The sequence below is a fragment of the Cheilinus undulatus genome, linkage group 22 (genome assembly GCF_018320785.1).
Source record: "Cheilinus undulatus linkage group 22, ASM1832078v1, whole genome shotgun sequence".
Taxonomy (NCBI): Eukaryota; Metazoa; Chordata; class Actinopteri; order Labriformes; family Labridae; genus Cheilinus; species Cheilinus undulatus.
In genome coordinates, this window is record NC_054886.1 from 28,647,175 (window position 1) to 28,667,292 (window position 20,118).

General features: G+C 38.3%; 1 protein-coding gene across 1 annotated transcript in view; it reads right to left on the minus strand.

Moving 5' to 3' along the window:
* usp12b (ubiquitin specific peptidase 12b) overlaps nt 1–17,275 on the minus strand; it is a 30,228-nt gene extending 12,953 nt beyond the window's left edge. The window contains exons 1-9 of the mRNA XM_041779687.1: nt 17,134–17,275; nt 8,999–9,079; nt 8,796–8,879; nt 7,563–7,692; nt 6,749–7,041; nt 6,423–6,499; nt 6,212–6,295; nt 2,377–2,574; nt 1,577–1,655 (exon numbers count right to left, since the gene is read on the minus strand). Of these exons, the coding sequence (XP_041635621.1) occupies nt 1,577–1,655; nt 2,377–2,574; nt 6,212–6,295; nt 6,423–6,499; nt 6,749–7,041; nt 7,563–7,692; nt 8,796–8,879; nt 8,999–9,079; nt 17,134–17,181 (1,074 nt within the window). The 5' untranslated portion in view covers nt 17,182–17,275. The remainder of the gene's footprint in view (nt 1–1,576; nt 1,656–2,376; nt 2,575–6,211; nt 6,296–6,422; nt 6,500–6,748; nt 7,042–7,562; nt 7,693–8,795; nt 8,880–8,998; nt 9,080–17,133) is intronic.
* Nucleotides 17,276–20,118: the final 2,843 nt, after the last annotated feature.

Consider the following 20,118-nt stretch of genomic DNA (forward strand, 5'->3'; position numbering starts at 1 on the left):
AGATAGGCATCTAAAGCTGTGTGAACTGTGAGTTTTCACCATTATGCCACAATCAGGGCCCAAATTAAGACAACTTTATTTCAGGTTTGTAGTCGTTAAAACACACTAATAATGCCTTATAACTTTTACTTGCTGTTGTGAAACTATTAAGCTCTAATTCTGAACAGGCATCTTCAATAATTGTCCACAATACTTAGATGTTTCATTAATGGATGCTTCACTGGCAATGCTGAGCATTTCAATATCTCACCAATTTGACAGGAAGTTGGCATATGGCTTATCTGATTTCATTCATACTTCACATATATGATCAAGGTTAATTTTATGGTTTTGCTGTAGCACTACCTTCAGTAAGAAGCCAGTAATACATCGGCCATAGCGCCCCCTTCTGCCCTTTTTCCTTTCAACCTTTCAACATTCAGCCTGCACACACCATTCAACCTAGGCTTCTGATTTTTGGTCTGTGTATGGGTCATCATCAGTCCTACAAAAAAGCCTCTTGGACTCATGCCAAATTCCCAACAGGAAGTCCACCAGCTTCATCTCGATTTCAAAATAAGGTGTTTTTTCATGGTGCCAAATGGTTTTTGTAACTTTTACACATTATTCTGTGATCGTCTTAAGTTTCTGGACACACTGTACACACTGTACACACCTACATACAAACATCTCTTTATAGCACCCCCTACTGCCAACAGGAAGTGACACAGATTGGGCATTTGCTTATTCCTCTTACTGTGCTGAAACTACCAAATTAGACTTTCAACTGAAGTCCTCAATAACTGTCCTAAACACTGAAATGTTTGATTAATAAACTCTTCATCGGGGACAGTGATCGTTTTTATATCTCGCCAATTTGACAGGAAGTTGGCATTACTCATATGACATATCTGATTTAATTCCTGCAAGATCTACACATTCAAAGGTTAATTTTATGTGTTTGCTGTAGCGCCACCTTTGGTAAGAAGCCAGTAATACCAGTCCTCCAATCCTCTTTGAATTATATGATAAATATCAGTCCTGCCCGGATCACATGCATATTTAATCACCTTGCTTTGTCACAACGCCACCTACTGTCGACAGCCAGTACTACATCATATACAAAGTGCAACATGCTCATTATTTTTGATGTAATGGCAGTCCTGGGAGGATCTACTTATTTCTCTGCTGTTCTGCAGCACACTGCACAGTTTACCACTAGTGGTGGCTTCACATTTGCGGTTGCCACACATCCCAGCATGCACCTGGGCCCTTCAGTGCTGCTTGCAGCCCTATATTTTGTTGAAATGCTCGCTTTTTTGTTTAAAAAACTGTACAATTTTTGGAGGAGTATATGTTGAGAAAAAGTAGAAAAACTAGAAAGGATGATATGCAACAACAAGAAGGGGAAAGCCTGATTATTAAAAACTTGACTTTAGAACAACAATATGGACCTAAACAGATCCAGTGGTTTGACATCATTGGGAAATAAGATGTCCTTAACTGAAAGGAGTTTCTGGATGCAACGGATTTCAGGGAAATAGTGCTAAAAAGCAAGGTGGTTCTTAGAAAGAATAGGCAAAAAATTCTCCCTCACCTCTACGATGTCGTCATCAAACAGCAGCCAGAAGCCGTGACTCTTGACGATGGTGATATAGTGTCCACGGTTTGGACCACTGAGGAGCAGAGACAGAGACGGGGACAAACAACATTATTACATGGTTAGGGCTGATGGTTGTTAGTAATTCCAAAGAAGGAGATTAAACTTCATTCTGTAATTGGGGCGACGCCAAAGAAGCATGACAAACCTACCCAATAACATCATCTTTTAGGGTTAAATCTTTATAATGTTTTGGAAAATCTTCAATAAGGAAAAACCTTCCTCAGTTGTGGTCAAAGCTGCTGAGAGGTTTACAAATAAAACAGTTCATCTGAATGCTGCCGCTCCACAGAGCTGGGCAATCCTTCTAACGAGGGTTTGGGTTTGAGTGACAGACTGTAGTGTGTCAGCATCTGTGTTTATATATAATGTTTATCTCACCGAGAAAAAACATAGCCAAAGGATGAGTCAACACTCATCTGTAAGAAGATGAAGATCTAGTGACTCACCACAGTCAGATGTTTGCTGTATCATCTGTTGGTGTGAGCTGATCAGCCTCAGAGGACATTTCTAATCCCTGACACGCCTGCACTTAGGCCTGGGTATTAAATTAATCCTATCATAAATCTTATTATTTACCACCCCATTATTACTTAACAGATGGACCGAAAGCTGAATATTTCAGCATTTTGATACATAATTATGGCTTGCTTTAAACACTTCCACTTTAAAGAACATAATCATGACCTCACAACTGACGGTTAAGAATCAGTTATATTAGTAATAGTGCAACTGACCTGCCACAGTGTACAACGACAGCCACCAGGTCGTACATGCGGTCGGGGTTGGTGGCATCCCCGGACGTGTTGAAGAGGCGGAGCTCCAGGGGGAAGACGACGCGATAGGACAGTTTGGTGTAGCGGTGCAGCTGGTCCATGTACTTAAAGCGCTTCAGGTGGAGGGCGAGGATCATCGGGAGCTTCTTTACCCGCATCCTGATAAGAAAAAGACAAAAGAGACGACGTGAATGGTTTAGAAAAAGGTTAAAATGTTGTTACAGGGCTTCTTTTCCATCAAGAACTTTTTGCATCTGAAGATCTTCAAACTACAAGAAGAATTTGATTAAATAAAACCAGGATTTATTAAAAGAGTGCAAAAAACAAGAAGGATAAAGAGTGAGAGCCTGGCTGATTTGTTCGCAAAAAGCTCTCCATGTTGTCCCCATTACTGCTGCAGACCCCCTACAGGGAACAAGAAGTGTTTGAGCCACTTTGTGGTCTTCTTAATTTGGCTAAACCTTCAGTGACAACATCCTTTCAAACTAATGGACAGTTAAAGGTGCATTCTGCTGAAAAACTAGAAAACAATTTGGATATAAAAGACTCTGCTAAACTCAAGAAATGGCCTTGTTAAAGTTAAAGTTATCATTTGACATTTAAGCAAGCACAAAGAGCACTGCCCAGTGGTTTTCAGATGCGTGAACAAAAGCTAAAAATGGACAGCTTGTCAATGTGACAGGAAGTCTTCGACTGGTTCCTATTACAACATCAGATGTGGTTTTTGGGGGTACCTTCTAATGGAACAGCTACCGTGTATACATCTGCTAAGAACAAATGTCAGAGCAGACGCCCTGAGCTTACAGCCACACACAGAAAAAAATATGTTAACAACAGCTTCTTAAAACAACTTCTGACACCATGCCATACTAAATCTAAATCTAAACCCTACTGCTAATTTATGCTTTAAGGAGTCTTTTTTTTTAGACAAAATCCAGGCAAAAAGGTGTCTTTAGTTTTATCTCAAGGCTCCTTCTGTGATGTATTTTGGTAAAAGAGAATCTGGATTTACTCAATGAAATTGCCTTATCATATCTATATCATATCTATAATCTATATTATATTTATTTGCTTGGATGTTTTACCCTTTAAGGCAAGGCAAGGCAAGTTTATTCATATAGCACCTTTCAGACACAAGGCAATTCAAAGTGCTTTACAGTTCACGAAGCAAACATACGTGCCCAACAGAGATTTTTCTAAGCACTAACATACACTTACTTGTGTGTAGTTATGCAGATGTTCACAAGGGCTAACATAAACACGTATTGACACGTGCATAAAATAATGATTAAAATAGTGTTTAAAGTGATGGTATAATAATGACATTTAATTAAGAAAGAGAGGGAAAAAAAGTAAAAACCAAAGGGTTAAAACAATGATAACACCCGAACAGAGAACGATGCAGATCTGGCAGATTGCTTGATTAAAATACTTGATTTTTCATTCAACGCCATTGTAAACAGGAATGTTTTGAGCCCTGATGTGAATGCTTCATTTTTTTTGGCGCATCTTGGACGCTTGGGCAGTTGGATCCAGAGGCGGGGCGTGTAGTAACTAAAAGCTGCCTCAGCCCGTTTGGTTCTTGTCCTGGGAACAGTCAAGAGACCTGTCCCAGACGATCTTAGAGCTCTGGGTGCTTTATACGGTGCGAGAAGGTCTAGGAGGTATTTAGGCCCAAGGCCGTTTAAAGATTTAAAAACAAGTAGTAAAATTTTAAAATCTATCCTTTGTGGTACAGGAAGCCAATGTAGAGATTTAAGAACTGGTGTTATGTGCTCATTTTTTTGGGTGTTGGTTAGTACTCTAGCAGCAGCATTTTGAGCAAGTTGTAACTGTCTCATAGATTTTTTGCTTATCCCTGAGAGGACGCTGTTGCAATAGTCAAGCCTACTAAAAATAAAGGAAAAGCATAAGTCTTTCGGTTTCTTGTTTAGTCAGAAATTCTTTAATTCTTACAACATTTTTGAGGTGATAGTAAGCTGATTTTCTGACTGTTTTAATATGACTTGAATATGACTCCAGAATTACACCCAGGTTTTTGGCCTGAGGTGTTGGTTTTAGTGACAGCGACTCTAAACGAGCACTGACTTTTTCTCGCTCTTTAAGTGATTTTATAATTCATGGTCAATTTTATTTGGCTTATTTGACCCCAAAAAAATCACAAAAAAACAAAATGTCAAAGTGAAAACAGATTTCTACAAAGTAATGTCAGTTACATAAAATATATCATGTAAAATAAGTGACTGTATAAATATTCACTCCCCCCGTAAGTCAGTATTTAGTAGAGTCACCTTTGCTTCAATCACAGCACCGAGTCTGTGTGGATAGGTCTCAATCAGGCTTGCATGTCTGGACAATGCAATCTTACTCTATTCTTCTTTGCAAAACTGCTCAAGCTCTGTCACATAGCACTGTGTTCGGGTGTGAACAGCCCTTTCCGAGTCCAGCCACAAAATCTCAGAAATCATAGTTCTTTCGCAGACTGAATACGATTGTCCTCATTTGCCACACTGATTTTTCCTCTATTTTTATCTGCATTCCAGGTACGGCTGCCAAGAAGCATCCCTCAGCATGATGCTGCCACCTCCGTGCGTCACAGTGGGGATATTGTGGTCATGTTGATGTGCAGTTTTTGGTCTTGCTTTGTCTGATGGTCAAAAAGCACTATTTTGGTTTCATCAGACTAAAGAACTTTCTCCTCACATGGCTTTTGACGAACCCTCGTCTAGATTTTATTTGCTTTCTTTTATTTTCAATTTCAGGCATACTACCATCTTGCACAATGTGTTTGTGCAATATACTTCAATCTGCTTATTGCAGTGAGGTCGGTGCAATATAAACTTTCACCTGTAACTCCCTTCCTTATCTTGTGACACTGTGGACCATTGTCTGTTTCTGTGTATTGTTTTCTGTTACATGAATGAAATGACTGTGAGCAGCTAAGTTGCACTTTTGTCCATGATAATTTTCCCTCAGAGGACAATAAAGTTTATCCTAATCCTTATTTAATCTGAGTTTTCCCTAAAAGTGTCTTTCTCTTTGCCACTCTCCCATAAGAACCCAGCCAACAGTTGTTGTCTGCAGAGTCTCTCCCATCTCGGCCCCTGAAGCTTGTAACTCCTTCAGAGTAGTCATAGGTGCCCTCTCTCACTAGTCTCCTTCTTGCATGCTCACTCAGTTTGTGAGGACGGTCTGACTAGGCAGATTTGCACATGTGACATATTACTTCCATTTCTCCAAGATGGATTGCCTTGACCTTTTTTTTACATCCATCCCCTGACTTTGCCTTTTAATAACAGTTTCTCTGAGTTGCTTGGAATGTTCTTTTGTCTTCAAGGTGTAATGGTAGCCAGGAATACGGATTAACCAGGACCTTTCAGACACAGGTGTTTTTCATACTACAATCACTTGAGACACATTCACTGCACTCAGGAGATCCCCATTTCACTAACTGCAGCACAAATTTGCTGAGTCACTTTAAATGGGGTGAATATTTGTGCAGTCACTTATTATAACTGACATATTTTTAATAAATTGACATTACTTTGTAGAAATCTGTTTTCACTTTGACACTAAAGAGATTTTTTTTTTTTTGTCAAAAAGCCAAATTATATAGATCATGATTGATTTATACAATCAATTAAAGGGTAAAACATCCAGGGCACTGTAGTTGTTTCAGCTCTTGAAATGTTTAAAAATAAATGACTGCATTTACCAGAACAGAAACCACAAAGTCAGCCTCTGAACTTGCACAGTGGTTAATAAGAAGCATAAAGCCAACGCTGAAGTCACCCACCTCTTCTGGGCTTCCTGTTTGCTGCGACACTGCTCACAGTAGTATTTGTATTCACTGCATAACGTCTCTGTGTTACTGAAGCCCCTGCACAAACAAACACATAGAAAGAAAGACGTAAAGTTTTAAAGCTGTATGAGTCAGTCTCAGGCTCTTTCCCAGCTCATAAGAGAATAAATGATTTGTCATTGCTGACTGATGACATCAGTGTTACCTGAGACAGTGAGTGATGGAGGTGTTCTGCTCCACATCCACCGACAGATCCAGGAAGTCTTCGTCTTTACTGCTCACCTGCAACGAAACCAGACACTCAAGAGCCCTATTCATACTAGCAAAAAGTCCTGAAAATTCCTTGAATTTACCAGGGTGAGCTGCTGCATGTGTGAATGCAAACGTAAGACTTTGCATTCAAACCCCCCTCCACCCCCCTCCACTGACGGGAGAAAACTGCAGAAAAACTTCCCGCTGTGATGGACAAGTGTGAACAAGCCACTCAGGAAATTTGCCCTGAAATGTTTTAATTGAGATCTTCTCACTTACGGTTTCACAGTTGAGACAGCGCGTCTCATTGGTCAGAGTTCCCTGAAAGATCTCATGGACCCACGTCTGCTGTGTCTCCTTCCCTCCTTCCCCCTCTCCTCCTCCTTCACTCCCACTCCCTCCTCCTCCTCCTCCTCCTGTGCTCCCTCCTCCTCCACCTCCTCCGTTCTGCACCAGCTTCCCGTTCTGCTGTCTCTCCTGGCTCTTCTCCTCCTGCAGCAGGTCTGCGATGGTGTTGAGGAGGTAGTTGAGGAACTCGTGGGCGTCCTGCTGCATGTAGTTGTCAAAAAGCTCTGAGAGAGGGGACACAGGTGGTGGGATGACGGCACAAGAGACAGAAAATAAACATGAATACACACAGAGAATAAAGAGGAGAGGGGGAATGATTAAAGCCACAGAGAGAGAGAGAGAAAATAAACAGCGTCAGCATGTGTTGGAGAGGAAAATAGAGCCAATTAAGCTCATCTCGTCTTTTTCATCTGCAGAATTTGGCTGACAGTTTTATTTCCTCAGCTGTGAGATGAACTTCTCATCTAAGAGATAACCCTCCCTGCTGCTTTCCTCCTCATCCCTCCCCGTCGCTTTCACCGATCTCAGCTGTGATGCTCCAAGGGGAAATAACTTGAAGAAGGAACATCTCATTCACTGATTTTACATTTCTTAACATTGGAGTGGACGTTTCCCCAGAAAAAGTCACAGGAAGTCGTACATTACAACAGCTGCACATTCTGGCAGAGCCGGGAAGTCATATCTCTGAATAAACAGCTTTTAATCTGAAGGTTTAAAAGCTTTGCGATTCTGGGACATCACTAACCATTTTCTTTCCTCAGTCTTGAGATGAACTTCTTCGGCGGGATGACTCCAACTTTTTTCTTCTGTGTGGCGATACTGTTGAACAGGTCGGCCAGACAGGTGAGGAGGGACTCTTTGCGACGTGGCTGCACCTGAAAGCAAGGACATAATTAACTTTTCATCGTGTGCATGTGCGAACAGAAAGAATACAGTGGCATTTCAGCCAGGAACAAGAAGTGAAAGTAAAGGTTAGGTGAGCCTACATTTAGCATGAACCTTATCTTATCTAACATGCATGATTACACTCATAATGTGATACAGATGGACTATGAAATTCCTATAAAACTCATTACCAGAGTGAGAAGATGGGAAATAAGATAAAACTGTAGGAATAGATTTATACAGAAGGATCTCAAGTCACTCTTCCAAAGAAATCAAATACCATTAGCTTCAAAAATAACATAAATAAAAAATAAAGTAGAAAAATAACACAAAATTATATTAAATTAAACAAAATAAAAAAAAATTAAGCAAACAAAAAACAATAAACAAAAGAAAAGAAAACTCAGAGAAAACATATTTTAAAAATTAAGTTAAACAATATAAAGAAAATTTAAATAAACAAAAACAAAAAAAATTGAAGTAAAAAGTTATATCATATGGATGAAAATTAAATTAAGTAAAAACAAAATAAATCAAAACAATGAAAATAAATCAAATATAAAACCAAACAAAATATAGTAAGATAAAAACAAGCAAAATTTAAAAAAAAAAAAAAAAACTAGAATACAATAAAATAAAACTAATTAAAAATACTTCCTATCAGAGACCAACCAACAGTTAATTTCATATTTTTGCATCTAGGTCATTCAATATTTCTGTTTGCTATAAAACCATTTGAGGCCTTTCTTATGTTTTTTTCTGTATTTGTAGCAAAATCACCTCCAACAGGGGTAATTGACTACAGTTGAATAAGTGCCATTTTTTGTGACAGATGCTGTGGGTTTGGCTTGTTTATCCAAGAAGTGACAATACAACCTGACAACAGAGAGCATACGCTGAGCACCTATATGTTCAGTCTATAATTAAATCCCACATCCAGAGAGAAGTGTGGTTTTGTACTCCTGGTCGGTATGTTATTTTTGGGTGTATTTCGTTGCGTTCTTTCAGCATGAGAAGCAGCCAGTCGTCTGTACAAACCGAGGACAGAAACCGTGCTGCTCGTTCCAGCTCTGGAGTTTCTCTCATCACTTACCTTGTATGCCAACACCTTCTCCCTGAACGGTCGACAGAAGTACAGAGCCTGCAGCACCGAGTTACAGTAGCAGGTGTTTCCAAACTGGAACAAAGAGACACGAAGGCACAATCAGAGACATGGAGAACGATACAGGAATGAGACTCAGGGATTTCTCTGATTTAAGATAGCATGTTTCAGAACGGCTCTATAGAGGAACTTACGTTGACCAGTCCGAAGTAGTGTTCATTAACGGGGAACTGTTCCGGTCCAATCTCCTTTTCCAAGGCAGAGGCATTGGCGCCCTGAAGAATGAGACGACAGATAACATTTTAAATCATCCGAAGAGTAAATAAACCTTCGTCTGCCTATTTCAGTTTTATGTTTTTCCAACACTTCTGAAATTACCCATCAACCCTCCTTTGTCCTCCTGTTTCCTCCTTATTGTTTTGTTTTCCTGCTCTATTTTCTCAACCTTTTGTTTTTTTGCAGCTGGGGTTCCTGCACACTACCAGTGTTTAAAAACTCCTTTCACTCCTCCTAGATATTATGATTGAAATCTACCTAAATGTGACGGTACAAAGCTGTGAACCAACTCTCATAAAAAACGAAATTTGTGGTTGTAAACCGCCCTCAGACCTGATACTAACTCAGGAGAAATATGAGGGATGATAACAGTAATGATGATGCAGCTTTTCCTCCAGGCCTGAACGACTACACAAACTCAGCCTTGATGATGTTACTCATCATCACGCTGCAGCTCATGGAAAGTCAACACGGAGCGAGTGAGTGAACACAGGCTGAGGTTATTTATCTACCGACACATCGTCCACACGGCGCGGGGTGTAAACAAAGCCGAGGTGCACAAACAAGCTGTATGCACGCTGGAAAGGTAAACACGGAGGATGGTGGGAAAATATGTGCACAACATGATCTGGAAGCACACATTTAAGCTAATTCACAGCTTTGAGGTCACTGTGAGATGGAGAGTAAATGAACGTTTCATTGACTGACTGCTCTATTAGACACTGAGTGCATCTTTAATAAGCGTTACCATCATTAATGAGGATGTGATGAGGTGTGATCTGAATCCAGGCGAAAGTCATTGTTGGCTATCAGCTGATCGTGGCTGGGGGTGTGACTTCTAAGCTTTATCAATATTAGATTGAATAAATTACAGCACAACCATAAAAAAATCCCAATGCAGCTTTTGTGCTCATTTTGCAAATTAGTTATTAACTGCTTTATTGAAGAGGATGATCATTTTTATTAGGGCTGTGCAATTAATAGAAATGTAGGTTAAATCACAATGTGACCTACTACAATTTTCATATCGCAGAGGGTGCAGTATTTCTTTGACCTGAAATGTGTTTTCAAATACTAGTTTAATTATTTTTTTTAAGCAGAGGTGTTTTGCTCCACACATAATACAAAGATTCAAGTGCCAAAATGTTCTAGAATAACTGACAAAAGTTCCTACTTTTCTTGTTTTTGTATATTTTTGTCTTCTTCAAAAGATAAGTAATCTGTAAAATCATCACTCCTTTTATTAAAATTCATATCAAATTTGAAATGCAGGACAAAATAACTGCAATATGACATTTTTGTTGTTGTTAATGGGGGGAGGGTTGAAAATTTAAAGTATTTTCTTGAAATTTTGATTAATTCATTTGTAAATTTTTGGAAATTTGATTTTAATTTCTTTGAAATTAGTTTGGAAAATTGTAGGTATTTTTTATGGAAATTTTTTATTTTTATTTGTAAATTTTGGGAAATTTGATTCAATTTTCAGGGGGAATTAGCTTTGAAACTTTTAGGTAACTGCATGAAATTTTGAGAAATTTATTTGTAAATTTGTAATTTTTAAGTTGCTTTGATTTTTTTTTTTTTTTTAGTATTTTTCTGAAAATCTGAGGAATTCTTTAAAATTTTGGGGGGGAATTTGATTTGATTTTTTTGGGTGGTGGGGCAGGTTTTTAATTTTTAGTTATTTTCTTGGAATTTTTGAACATTCACTTGTAGATTTTGGGTGATTCGATATATAAATTTCTGGGGGAAATAGCTTTGTGTGTTATAACACAGAATGTTTTTTTTTAAGATGAGGAACCTGAAGAATAATCATGTTAAATTGCAATTGCAATGTTGGGTGAAAAAATTGCAATTAGATTTTTTTCTCAAATCGTTCAGCCCTCTTGTTTTGATTAAGAATAACATTCATAAAACAAGAAAAGGAGGATTTTTGTTAACCATTCTGAAAAAATGGGCATTTGAAAGTTTGCATAAAATCTCTGCTGCTGTAAAAATGCATGTATTAAGCTGGTATTTTGACACAGTTCAAGTTAAGGAAATATTGCAACTCCTGTGATTTGTAAATCGCTGCAGGCAGTACTACAATTTAAACTAACGTGCAATGAATTGCCTTGCCCTAGTGCAAACCCCTATTATTGTGTGTAGCCACACCTTTTTGGGACAGATACAGCGCCGTGAAAAAGTATTTGCCCCATTTCTGATTCCTGATTTTTTTGCATATTTATCACACTTAAATGTTTCATATCATCAAACCAATTCTAATATCTCACAAAGACAACCCAAGTAAATAAGAAAATGTGGTTTCTAATTTAAATGATGATTTTATTTATTAAGGGAAAAAAAAATCCAAACCTATCTGGCCCTGACTGAAAAAGTAAGTGCCCCCTGAACCTAATAACTGGTTGTGCCACCCTTGACAGCAATAACTGTGATACCTGGTGACGAGTATTTGGCGTCGCTATGGAGAAATTTTGGCCCCATCTTCTTCACAGAATTGTTTTAACTCAGCCATATTGGAGGGTTTTCCAGCATGAACTGCATTCACTCCAGATGTCACGGTCCGCACACGTTCCAGAAAGTTCAACTTTTGTCTCGTCAGTCCACAGAATATTTATCCAAAAGTCTTGGGGATCATCAAGATGTTTCTTGGCAAACGTGAGACGAGCCTTTGTGTTCTTTTTGGTCAGCAGTGGTGTTGGCCTTGAAACTCTCCCATGATGCCATGTTTGCCCAGTGTCTTTCTGATGGTTGAGTCATGAACTCTGACCTTAACTGAGGCCAGTGAGGCCTGCAGGTCTTTGGATGTGGTTCTGGGTTCTTTTGGGACCTCCTGGATGAGTCGTCGTTGCACTATTGGAGTCATTTTGGTTGGCCGAGCACTCCTGGGAAGGTTCACCACTGTTCCCAGTTTTCTCCATTTGTGAGTAATGGCTCAGACCGTGATTCGCTAGATTTCAATCACTGTTTCTCATTTGTTATTGAATTTCTTTGGATCGTGGCATGATGCGTTTCTTTCTGAGATCTTGTAGCTGCTTCACTTTGTCTGACAGCTTCTATTTAAGTGATTTCTTGATTCAACAAATCTAGCGGTAATCAGGCCTGGGTGTGCCATTCTGGTAATTTGACTATTGCATTCAAGTAAAGTTAGGAAGCTGTCAGAGGGAACCTTAAGCAAATCTTAAATATTTCCTGGGGCCCGAGTATTTTAATGGAAACATGATTTATGAATCAGCTTTTAGTATTGATGCATTCAGGTTGGTGTAGAAAATGTCTCAGGGCTAAAATCCCACCTTAATCAAAGTGTCTGATTGTCTGCTAAATTGTGATATAAGAGCTGGGAGTGTTATCTTGCCTTATATTTGACTTTTAATGCTGTATATGCTCAGCTAATTGTCATTAAATTGTCATTGAGGTGTAACTGCCCGGCTTTGTTTGTGCTGTCCTGCTGCTGACTTTCACGCTTTAACCAGAAACATTGATTTTCTGGTGAACAAAAACCTTCCAGGCACAAATTTGTCTGCTGCCAAACTGGCAAACAGATCGAACGAACCAGCCAGAGAAGAGGCCAGTGTTTAGCCTTGTTACTATTTAACTGCTAGGTGCTGGTAATTTGCCACCCTGCCTGTCGGCCTTCACACTTAAATAGGTTTTAAAAGGGCTACGAGGCCTGCTGTGTGGTCTTTAAACAGCGGGCACGATCAGCCACGGAGGCTAAGTTAGACGCTTTCAGATCACACACGCCAAATTAAAGAGGCGGCAGCAGACTTCTTGGTGGCATCTGCCGAACCGTCTGTCAGCTCTGAAAGGTGTGTTGGAGAGAAACAGGATCAGTTCCACTCTGAAGTTAATCTTCCAGCTCTAAGCTCTCCTGTCTGCTTCTGTGGCTTCACTATTCTGCTAAATACACACAGACAACACTTCTGTGTGAGTGTCAAAAGAGCAAATAAGGCGCGAGTTACAGCGTCTGATCTTTTTTAACCTCGACCTTTCTGGAACAACCGACCAAACAGAGCGCTGTCCTTCAGCATGGTGCTAAAAAGCTCCCTTTAACAACATCCACAAACAGGTTTGTCTTTGAGCAAAGTGCTCCAGGGCTGCTGACCCTGATCTCTGACCTCCCAGAACTTCACAACAAGGATCAATAAAGCATCACAGTGTCAACACCATTTAGAAGCACCAGCTTCATATTATTATTCAGAGCTTTAAATATGTGGGGCTAAATACCCAGAGAGGAGCTTTCACGGTTAACTGAGAACTAAAGACTATGAAGGAATTATCTTTTAAATTGCTAAGAGGAAAGGAAGAGGAGGAAGCTGAGACACCACACCCTTCTCTTTCCTTACAGTCTTTTATCTAGCCTGTCATATCGAAGGCTTTTTAGGAAAAACAACTGTTTGTTTCTGATAATTCTGAGAAACAAAGTCTGAACATTAGCCAAGTCATGTTACTGAGGAAACAGTGAGAGAGTATCTCATGACAGGAAAGGTTGCATTTCTCCTTCAGTTATGGACTAAAACCACAGCAACTGAGGCATTTAAGTTCACTATGTTTAAAAGAAGCATTGTGGGGGATTCTTCAAAATAACCCCTATGAACAGCCATTAATGTGTATTTGTTGCACCGTTATTTTGTTAGGGGATGAAAAACATTATCAGAACGATATAATTAGATTAAAAAGTTTTGTGTTAATGTTTGCAACCACTATATCAGCTGAAAATATAGCCCTGTTCATATAGGCTTATATCTGCTGGCTGTAAAAATAGGCCTATATTCACTGTAATTAAAGGCCCATATTAACTGTTTTTATAAGCATTTATTGGTATAAATATTGACTGTAAATATCCGCTTATATTGGAGTAAATACCTGCTTGAGTATTGGCCTATATCTGCTGTAAATATCAGCCTCTACTGTCTGTAATTACAGGCCTATATTGGCTGCATATATCGGCCTATAACAAACATAAACATTGGCCTGCATCAGCTGTTAGTATAAGCATTTAAATATTGGCCTATATGGACTACATATCAACCTGTATGAGCTGAACTATCAGCTCATATTGGCTGTAAATATTGGCAAAATTCAGATGTAACTACGGGCCTACATCACAGTAAATATCTGCACATATATTAACAGTGAATATTGGCCATATCATCAGTGAAAATCAACCTATATCTGCTGGAAATATCGGCTCATATTGGCTGTAATTTATCGGATTATGTCAGCTGTTAATATCAACCTATATCTGCTGCAAATCAGCATATATCAGCTGTTAATATCAGCTCATATTGGCTGTAAATATCAGCCTTTATCTGCAGTTAATATGGGCCTGTTTCGGAGTGACTATCCACATATTTCTGCTGTAACTAACAAAAAATATTGGTGGTGAATGTCAACATTTATGTGCTTTAAATAAAAAGGCCATCAGCCTAATCAGCTGCCAATATCAGCTCATATTGGCTAAAAATACATGCACAATTCAGCTGTAACTATAGGCCTTTATCAGAGTAAATCTGCATATATCAGCTGTGACTAATGGCCCATACCATCTGTAAATATCAGCCTAAATCTGCTGTTAATATCAACCTATATCTGCTGTAAATATCAGCCTATATCTGCTGTAAAATTGGCCTGTATTTGCTGTTAATATCAGCCTACATCTGCTGTTAATATCAGCCTGTATGTGCTGTTAATATCAGCCTATATCTGCTTTAAATATCCGCCTATATCTGCTGTTAATTTCAGCTTATATCTGCTGTAAAACTTGCCCTTTATTGACTGTAAATATCAACCTGTACCTTCTGTCAATATTGTTTTATTTCGGCTGCAAATCAGCCGATATCAACTGTCAATAACGGCTTATATTGGCTGCAAATATCCGCCTATATCTGTTGTTAATACGGGCCTATGTTGGAGTGAATATCAACATATATCAGCTGTAAATATCAGCCAATATTGGCTGTAAATATTGGCCTATATCCACTGTTAATACTGACCTGTATCTGCAGGAATTGTCGACTGTTTGTGAAGTTTTAGGCAGGACTCACAGACCTATGTTGTCTGAAGTCTTTTTCTATGTTTATCTTTAAAGTTTAAAATTTTGGGTCTGAACTACATTCATGTATTGAAGTTGATGTTATTATTGGCTGTCATGCATCCTAATTTTTAATCCATTAAATAATGCAAACATAGTAGAAAATGCCTTGACAGTAAAAATCAAGGCAGATGCCAATACTGATGTTTAAAATATCAGTTTAGATGATGGCCTACACTGATGCAGATCTATTTAGTCATCACTTCTTGGGTTTACACTCCCATAATGCCAACATTTTCTGTCATCTTTGACCAAGAAAATAGGTCAGAGTTTGTCCAAATGGTCACATCTCCTATCCAATAACCATCCTCTACATCAGCCATCAGGTGGAGCTAAACTGATAAAGTAGATAAATATCTGCAACTCACATCAGTTTACACCCACATTATCTGCTGATGGCTGGTGTTTGTCAAAAGAGCAGTTAAAACTGATGTTAAAAGGATTCAACTGCATCCCTACAGAATAGTACATCATCCAACGAGTTCAATGTCGCTCTTTAGCATGCATGCATTTCAGAAATATTTCAGTTTTTTAAAACTTTAAGCTGTAAAAGACACTGTTGTCGAGCAAAAAACATCTTGTCTTTTTTCCTTTTTTACACCAATTACACAGCTTAAATCCAGCTTTAACTCTGAGCTATCATCAAGGCAGAAATTGCCCCGAAAGGCACCCTTACTCCTGGCTCATTTGAGCCCTTCTGAGGAGAAAACTTCCACTGAGATAGTAGACTAAAGTGTGAATAACTCACATCATAATACAGCACGCTCTTTCTTAATTAAACAAATGTTCCTGCATTTGTTTTCCTGCAGAATAGAGATCTTTCTTAATTCTTCGTCGGGATGTTCAGATGGAAAGAATTATAACTGATCCCACGCTTTAATCTAGTTTGCAGATGGCACTTGAATTTTAATGAATTTAAACTTCAAGGAAATTACTTCACTACGTTTTATTATAGTTTTTTCAGAATTGGTAAAATGTTGACATTTGACAAATCATTAGCTGATCAATAAATGACTTTTCAACATATTTTGGGCTCAAATGTGGCATTCTTTATTTTTTCTTCAAGTTAAATTTTAATGTTTTATTGTAATTTTTACAATATGTCAGGTTTTTAAATGCTCTTGCTGTCATAAATGCATTATTTTAACTCTGTAGGGCACTTTGAATTGCCCTGCCTCGTCAACCTTAATCATTTAGTATTTAAAAAGGTGTCCTGCAGGCTCTTGGTCATCATCACATCTTTACTTTGCTTACAGCATCAATGTTTGTCACTCTTTTAATAACTTGAGTTCATTCTAAGTCCGTAGCTTTCAACAGATTACTACACCGCTTGTTCAGAACTGTTATTGCTCCTTTCTGTAGATGCTGTTTCAGTTGTAAGAGTGTCTGCTGTGGTTATTCATAGTCCCATTAGTTTAGGTGTTAATAGACAACAATGTCAGCTGGATGAGGTGTTTACAATCCCTGAGCGAACATATGTTAGGCTACTCAGTAATACTTTACGTGTTGAAAGGAGTATCTATATTATAAAATGGGCTCTTTCTGGAAATTTCTTCTGGGCCACAAATGAGCAAAAAAAAAAACTTTGTCCCAACAGGCACAAGAGGCAACCATTGGGCTAACAAGCTAAGCTAGTTTCCGACCGTTGGTCAACCCTGCCCTTCTTGCATAAACAAACTACAGGCTGGCTAATAAACTGCCACACACGCTTGGTTTGTGCACTATGGGGCATGGTGTCTATATTAATTTTTGATACCTGTGGGTTTACAGACCTATTGTAACCTGGCTAGGCTTTGTAACTTTCTGGAAAGCCTGTCTGTTATTATCATGTTGCCCTGTGAGAGGTTAGCAAACAGGCTAACACAGCAGCTAGCTTAGCGTCCTGGCTCAGCAGCCCAGACACCGGACAGAGGCGCAGCGCGCAGACAGCAGCCACAAAGCCCAATCCCGGCTCCTTACCATCGTACAAATCGAGGCGATCTTTCGGACTGTCATCAGTATTTCCATCCGTAAGCCGCCATGTTGGACCGAACCCCGATGTTGAAATAATCAGAGCCGATGCGGCTGCAGAGTTCCGGGAGAGCCTTCTGCCCCTGTCTGTTACAACTGACAAGACAGACGAAATAACGTCTCACACATCCGGCGTGGTTTTTCAAAATAATGCCCCAACTGACAAAATAAAACGATACCCATTCATCCACAGTATTCAACAGTTAATCATGAAACGTTTTACATACGTTTGTTACATACTAACATTACATCTTAACAATAATCCAATTCATTCAAACGTGAAACTTATTCATTCTTTTTATTCATAAACGTTAGCATTGCTAGTGAACAATTAGCTTTGACTATTAGCTGCTAGCTTTAAATCACAACTCCTTTGTCCAAATTTGTAGGCCAGTGAAATTTATAAAGCATTTAAATGATCTATTTTGTAGTGTTTTTGTTATTATTTAAAAAAATATATACTTTTAATGTGTGTCCTTCTTGAAAATACACCGCAACACTGGCTAGCTAGAAGCCCAGCTTTCTAGGCTATGTAAATAAATTTAGGAAATATGTTAACACAAAGGCTATTTTCACATTTAAATGTTTTAAAATTTTCATAAATGGTAAATAGATGTGTAAGACTTGGTTATTTCTTTGATTTTGACACCTTAAACATACATATTTTAGGTAGTTAATACCTGCAGTTATCAGACCTAAAAGCAGTGTGTGAAATCAGATTATCTACAGCTTTTACAACCTTTTCAACATGAACGCATTTTTTCCAAAGGTGAACTAAAACAGCAAACTAGTTGTAAGAAAAGTTGTTGTTGTTTTGTTGTTTGTTTGTTTTGTTATTGTTGTTAAGGCTTAGCTGATGTATATGTCAGCCTAGTAAATGTGTTAGATTTTTTTCCACTCTAAACTATTTATTTTTAGTTCTTCTGGCTGCAAAAGTCTCATTGAGTCAAATTGACTCCCACGAGCTCCATGCTCTGCAAATTAAGATTGTGTAGTTGTTGTATCTTAATTTGAAGGTGACAATCCGGAAGCTCTCCGTACTACTCGCCGTTTCTGACAGGTGTTTGACTTTAACCAGTTTCCTCTCGTCCAGCCTGGGGAAGCTGTGAGGGAGTGTCGCCGACGCACCACTCAGATGTGCTTAGGTTTGTTTGCTTCAACACCAGGGCTTAAATCGGCGGGCGGTGCTTATTGTGTTTGCGTTAATTTGGGAACTTCTGCGTTATAGTTACGTTTGTCTTATAAAAAAAAAAAATCAGATGATTATATTTAAAAATAGCTTTCTGAGTTCCATATTCTGTTGTTTCTTACAGTTATATATAAAAAAAAAGGTTTCATTTTTTTGTACTCCCTTTTTCATCTTTTTTGTCATTTCAATGACAAATAAGTATTAAACACTGAACCAGTACATACCCAGATCTCACATATAAACACCTAAAAACACAACAGTACTTCATTACCTATCATAACTCAAACTCATGACATTGTGCATTAAGGTGCATAACCATACCTGTGCCATATCATGATTTGTATTTAGCCTATTGCATGCCATTTTACCACAGTGATCCACCAGTTAAATGTTTCAGTATGTCTTGGATATTCATAAGTGTCATTTAGTTTATATCAAGGCTTTCTGGGACCTCTGTAAGGTTTTGGTCCTTGCTGTTAGGGTCCAAGGTACTCCCTACTGACTTCTTCGGGCAATGATCTATTTTAATGTTTTTTCTTGTTTGTTTGTTTGTTTTGTTTTTTTGTTCATTATTGGCCCCTTATTTAAATTCAGAGGATACATGTGAAATATATTTTATGCTTATAACTCAGATTTTACAAAACAGTCTGGCTTCAGACGGCAGATCTCAGACCCCCACCCCCATGCAGACCACTACAGTAAGACACTGCATCTGTCAAAACAGAAATACACACTAAAACTTTTAATATAAAATACTATTTAACACTGGTTAGAGTTAGGCTGCTAAAAGATAAAAGATATAAAACCTGACCTGCAAAATATTTTAACAAAAAGTTTAGTAAAGCTGAGTGAACAGTCGCCTTACATGAAAAAAGCTTTTCCACCAAGAAAACACTAATGCAGCTAACATAGCTAAGGCTAAAGCTAACAAAGCTACATAAGTTACATAGATTACACAGTCACATAGGCTAGGTAAGGTAGCTATAGTTAAATCTAAAGCTCATGAAGCTCGGGAGTCACAGACCACATAGTCACATAGGCTAGGTAACGTAGCTATGTAGCTAAATTTAAAGCTAACAACACTATGTTACTTATAAAGACAATATCATTACATAGGCTACATAATGTAGCCATGTAGTTAAATCTAAAGCTATCAAAGCTGCATAAGTTGTGTAGATAACATAGTCACATAGGCTAGGTAACATAGCTATGGAGCTAAATCTAAAGCTAAGGAAGCTCAGGAGTCACATAGACAACATAGTCACATAGGCTAGGTAACGTAGCTACATAGCTACATTTCAAGCTAACAATGCTGCAGTAGTTATATAGATAATATAGTTACATAGGCTACATAATGTAGCTGTAGAGCTAAATCTAAAGCTAACAAAGCTACTTTAGTTGTGTTGATAACATAGTCACATATGTTTGGTAACATTGCTATGTAGCTAAATCTAAAGTTAACAAAGCTGCATTACTTGTGTAGATAACATAGTCACGTAGGCTAGGTAACATAGCTATGGAGCTAAATCTAAAGCTAACAAAGCTACATTAGTAAGCTATGTAGGTATCATCGCTACATAAATAACTAAGCTTAAGCTAAAGTAAACAAAGCTACGAATTTTTGTGAGATTATAATATGTAAGCTAAAAATAGACCCGATTTAGAAGTAGTTAGGCAAATGATGGCTTGTTTTAGCTTCGTTAGCTTTAGCTAAAACTATTATTGGCTAACATCTTGTGTTAACA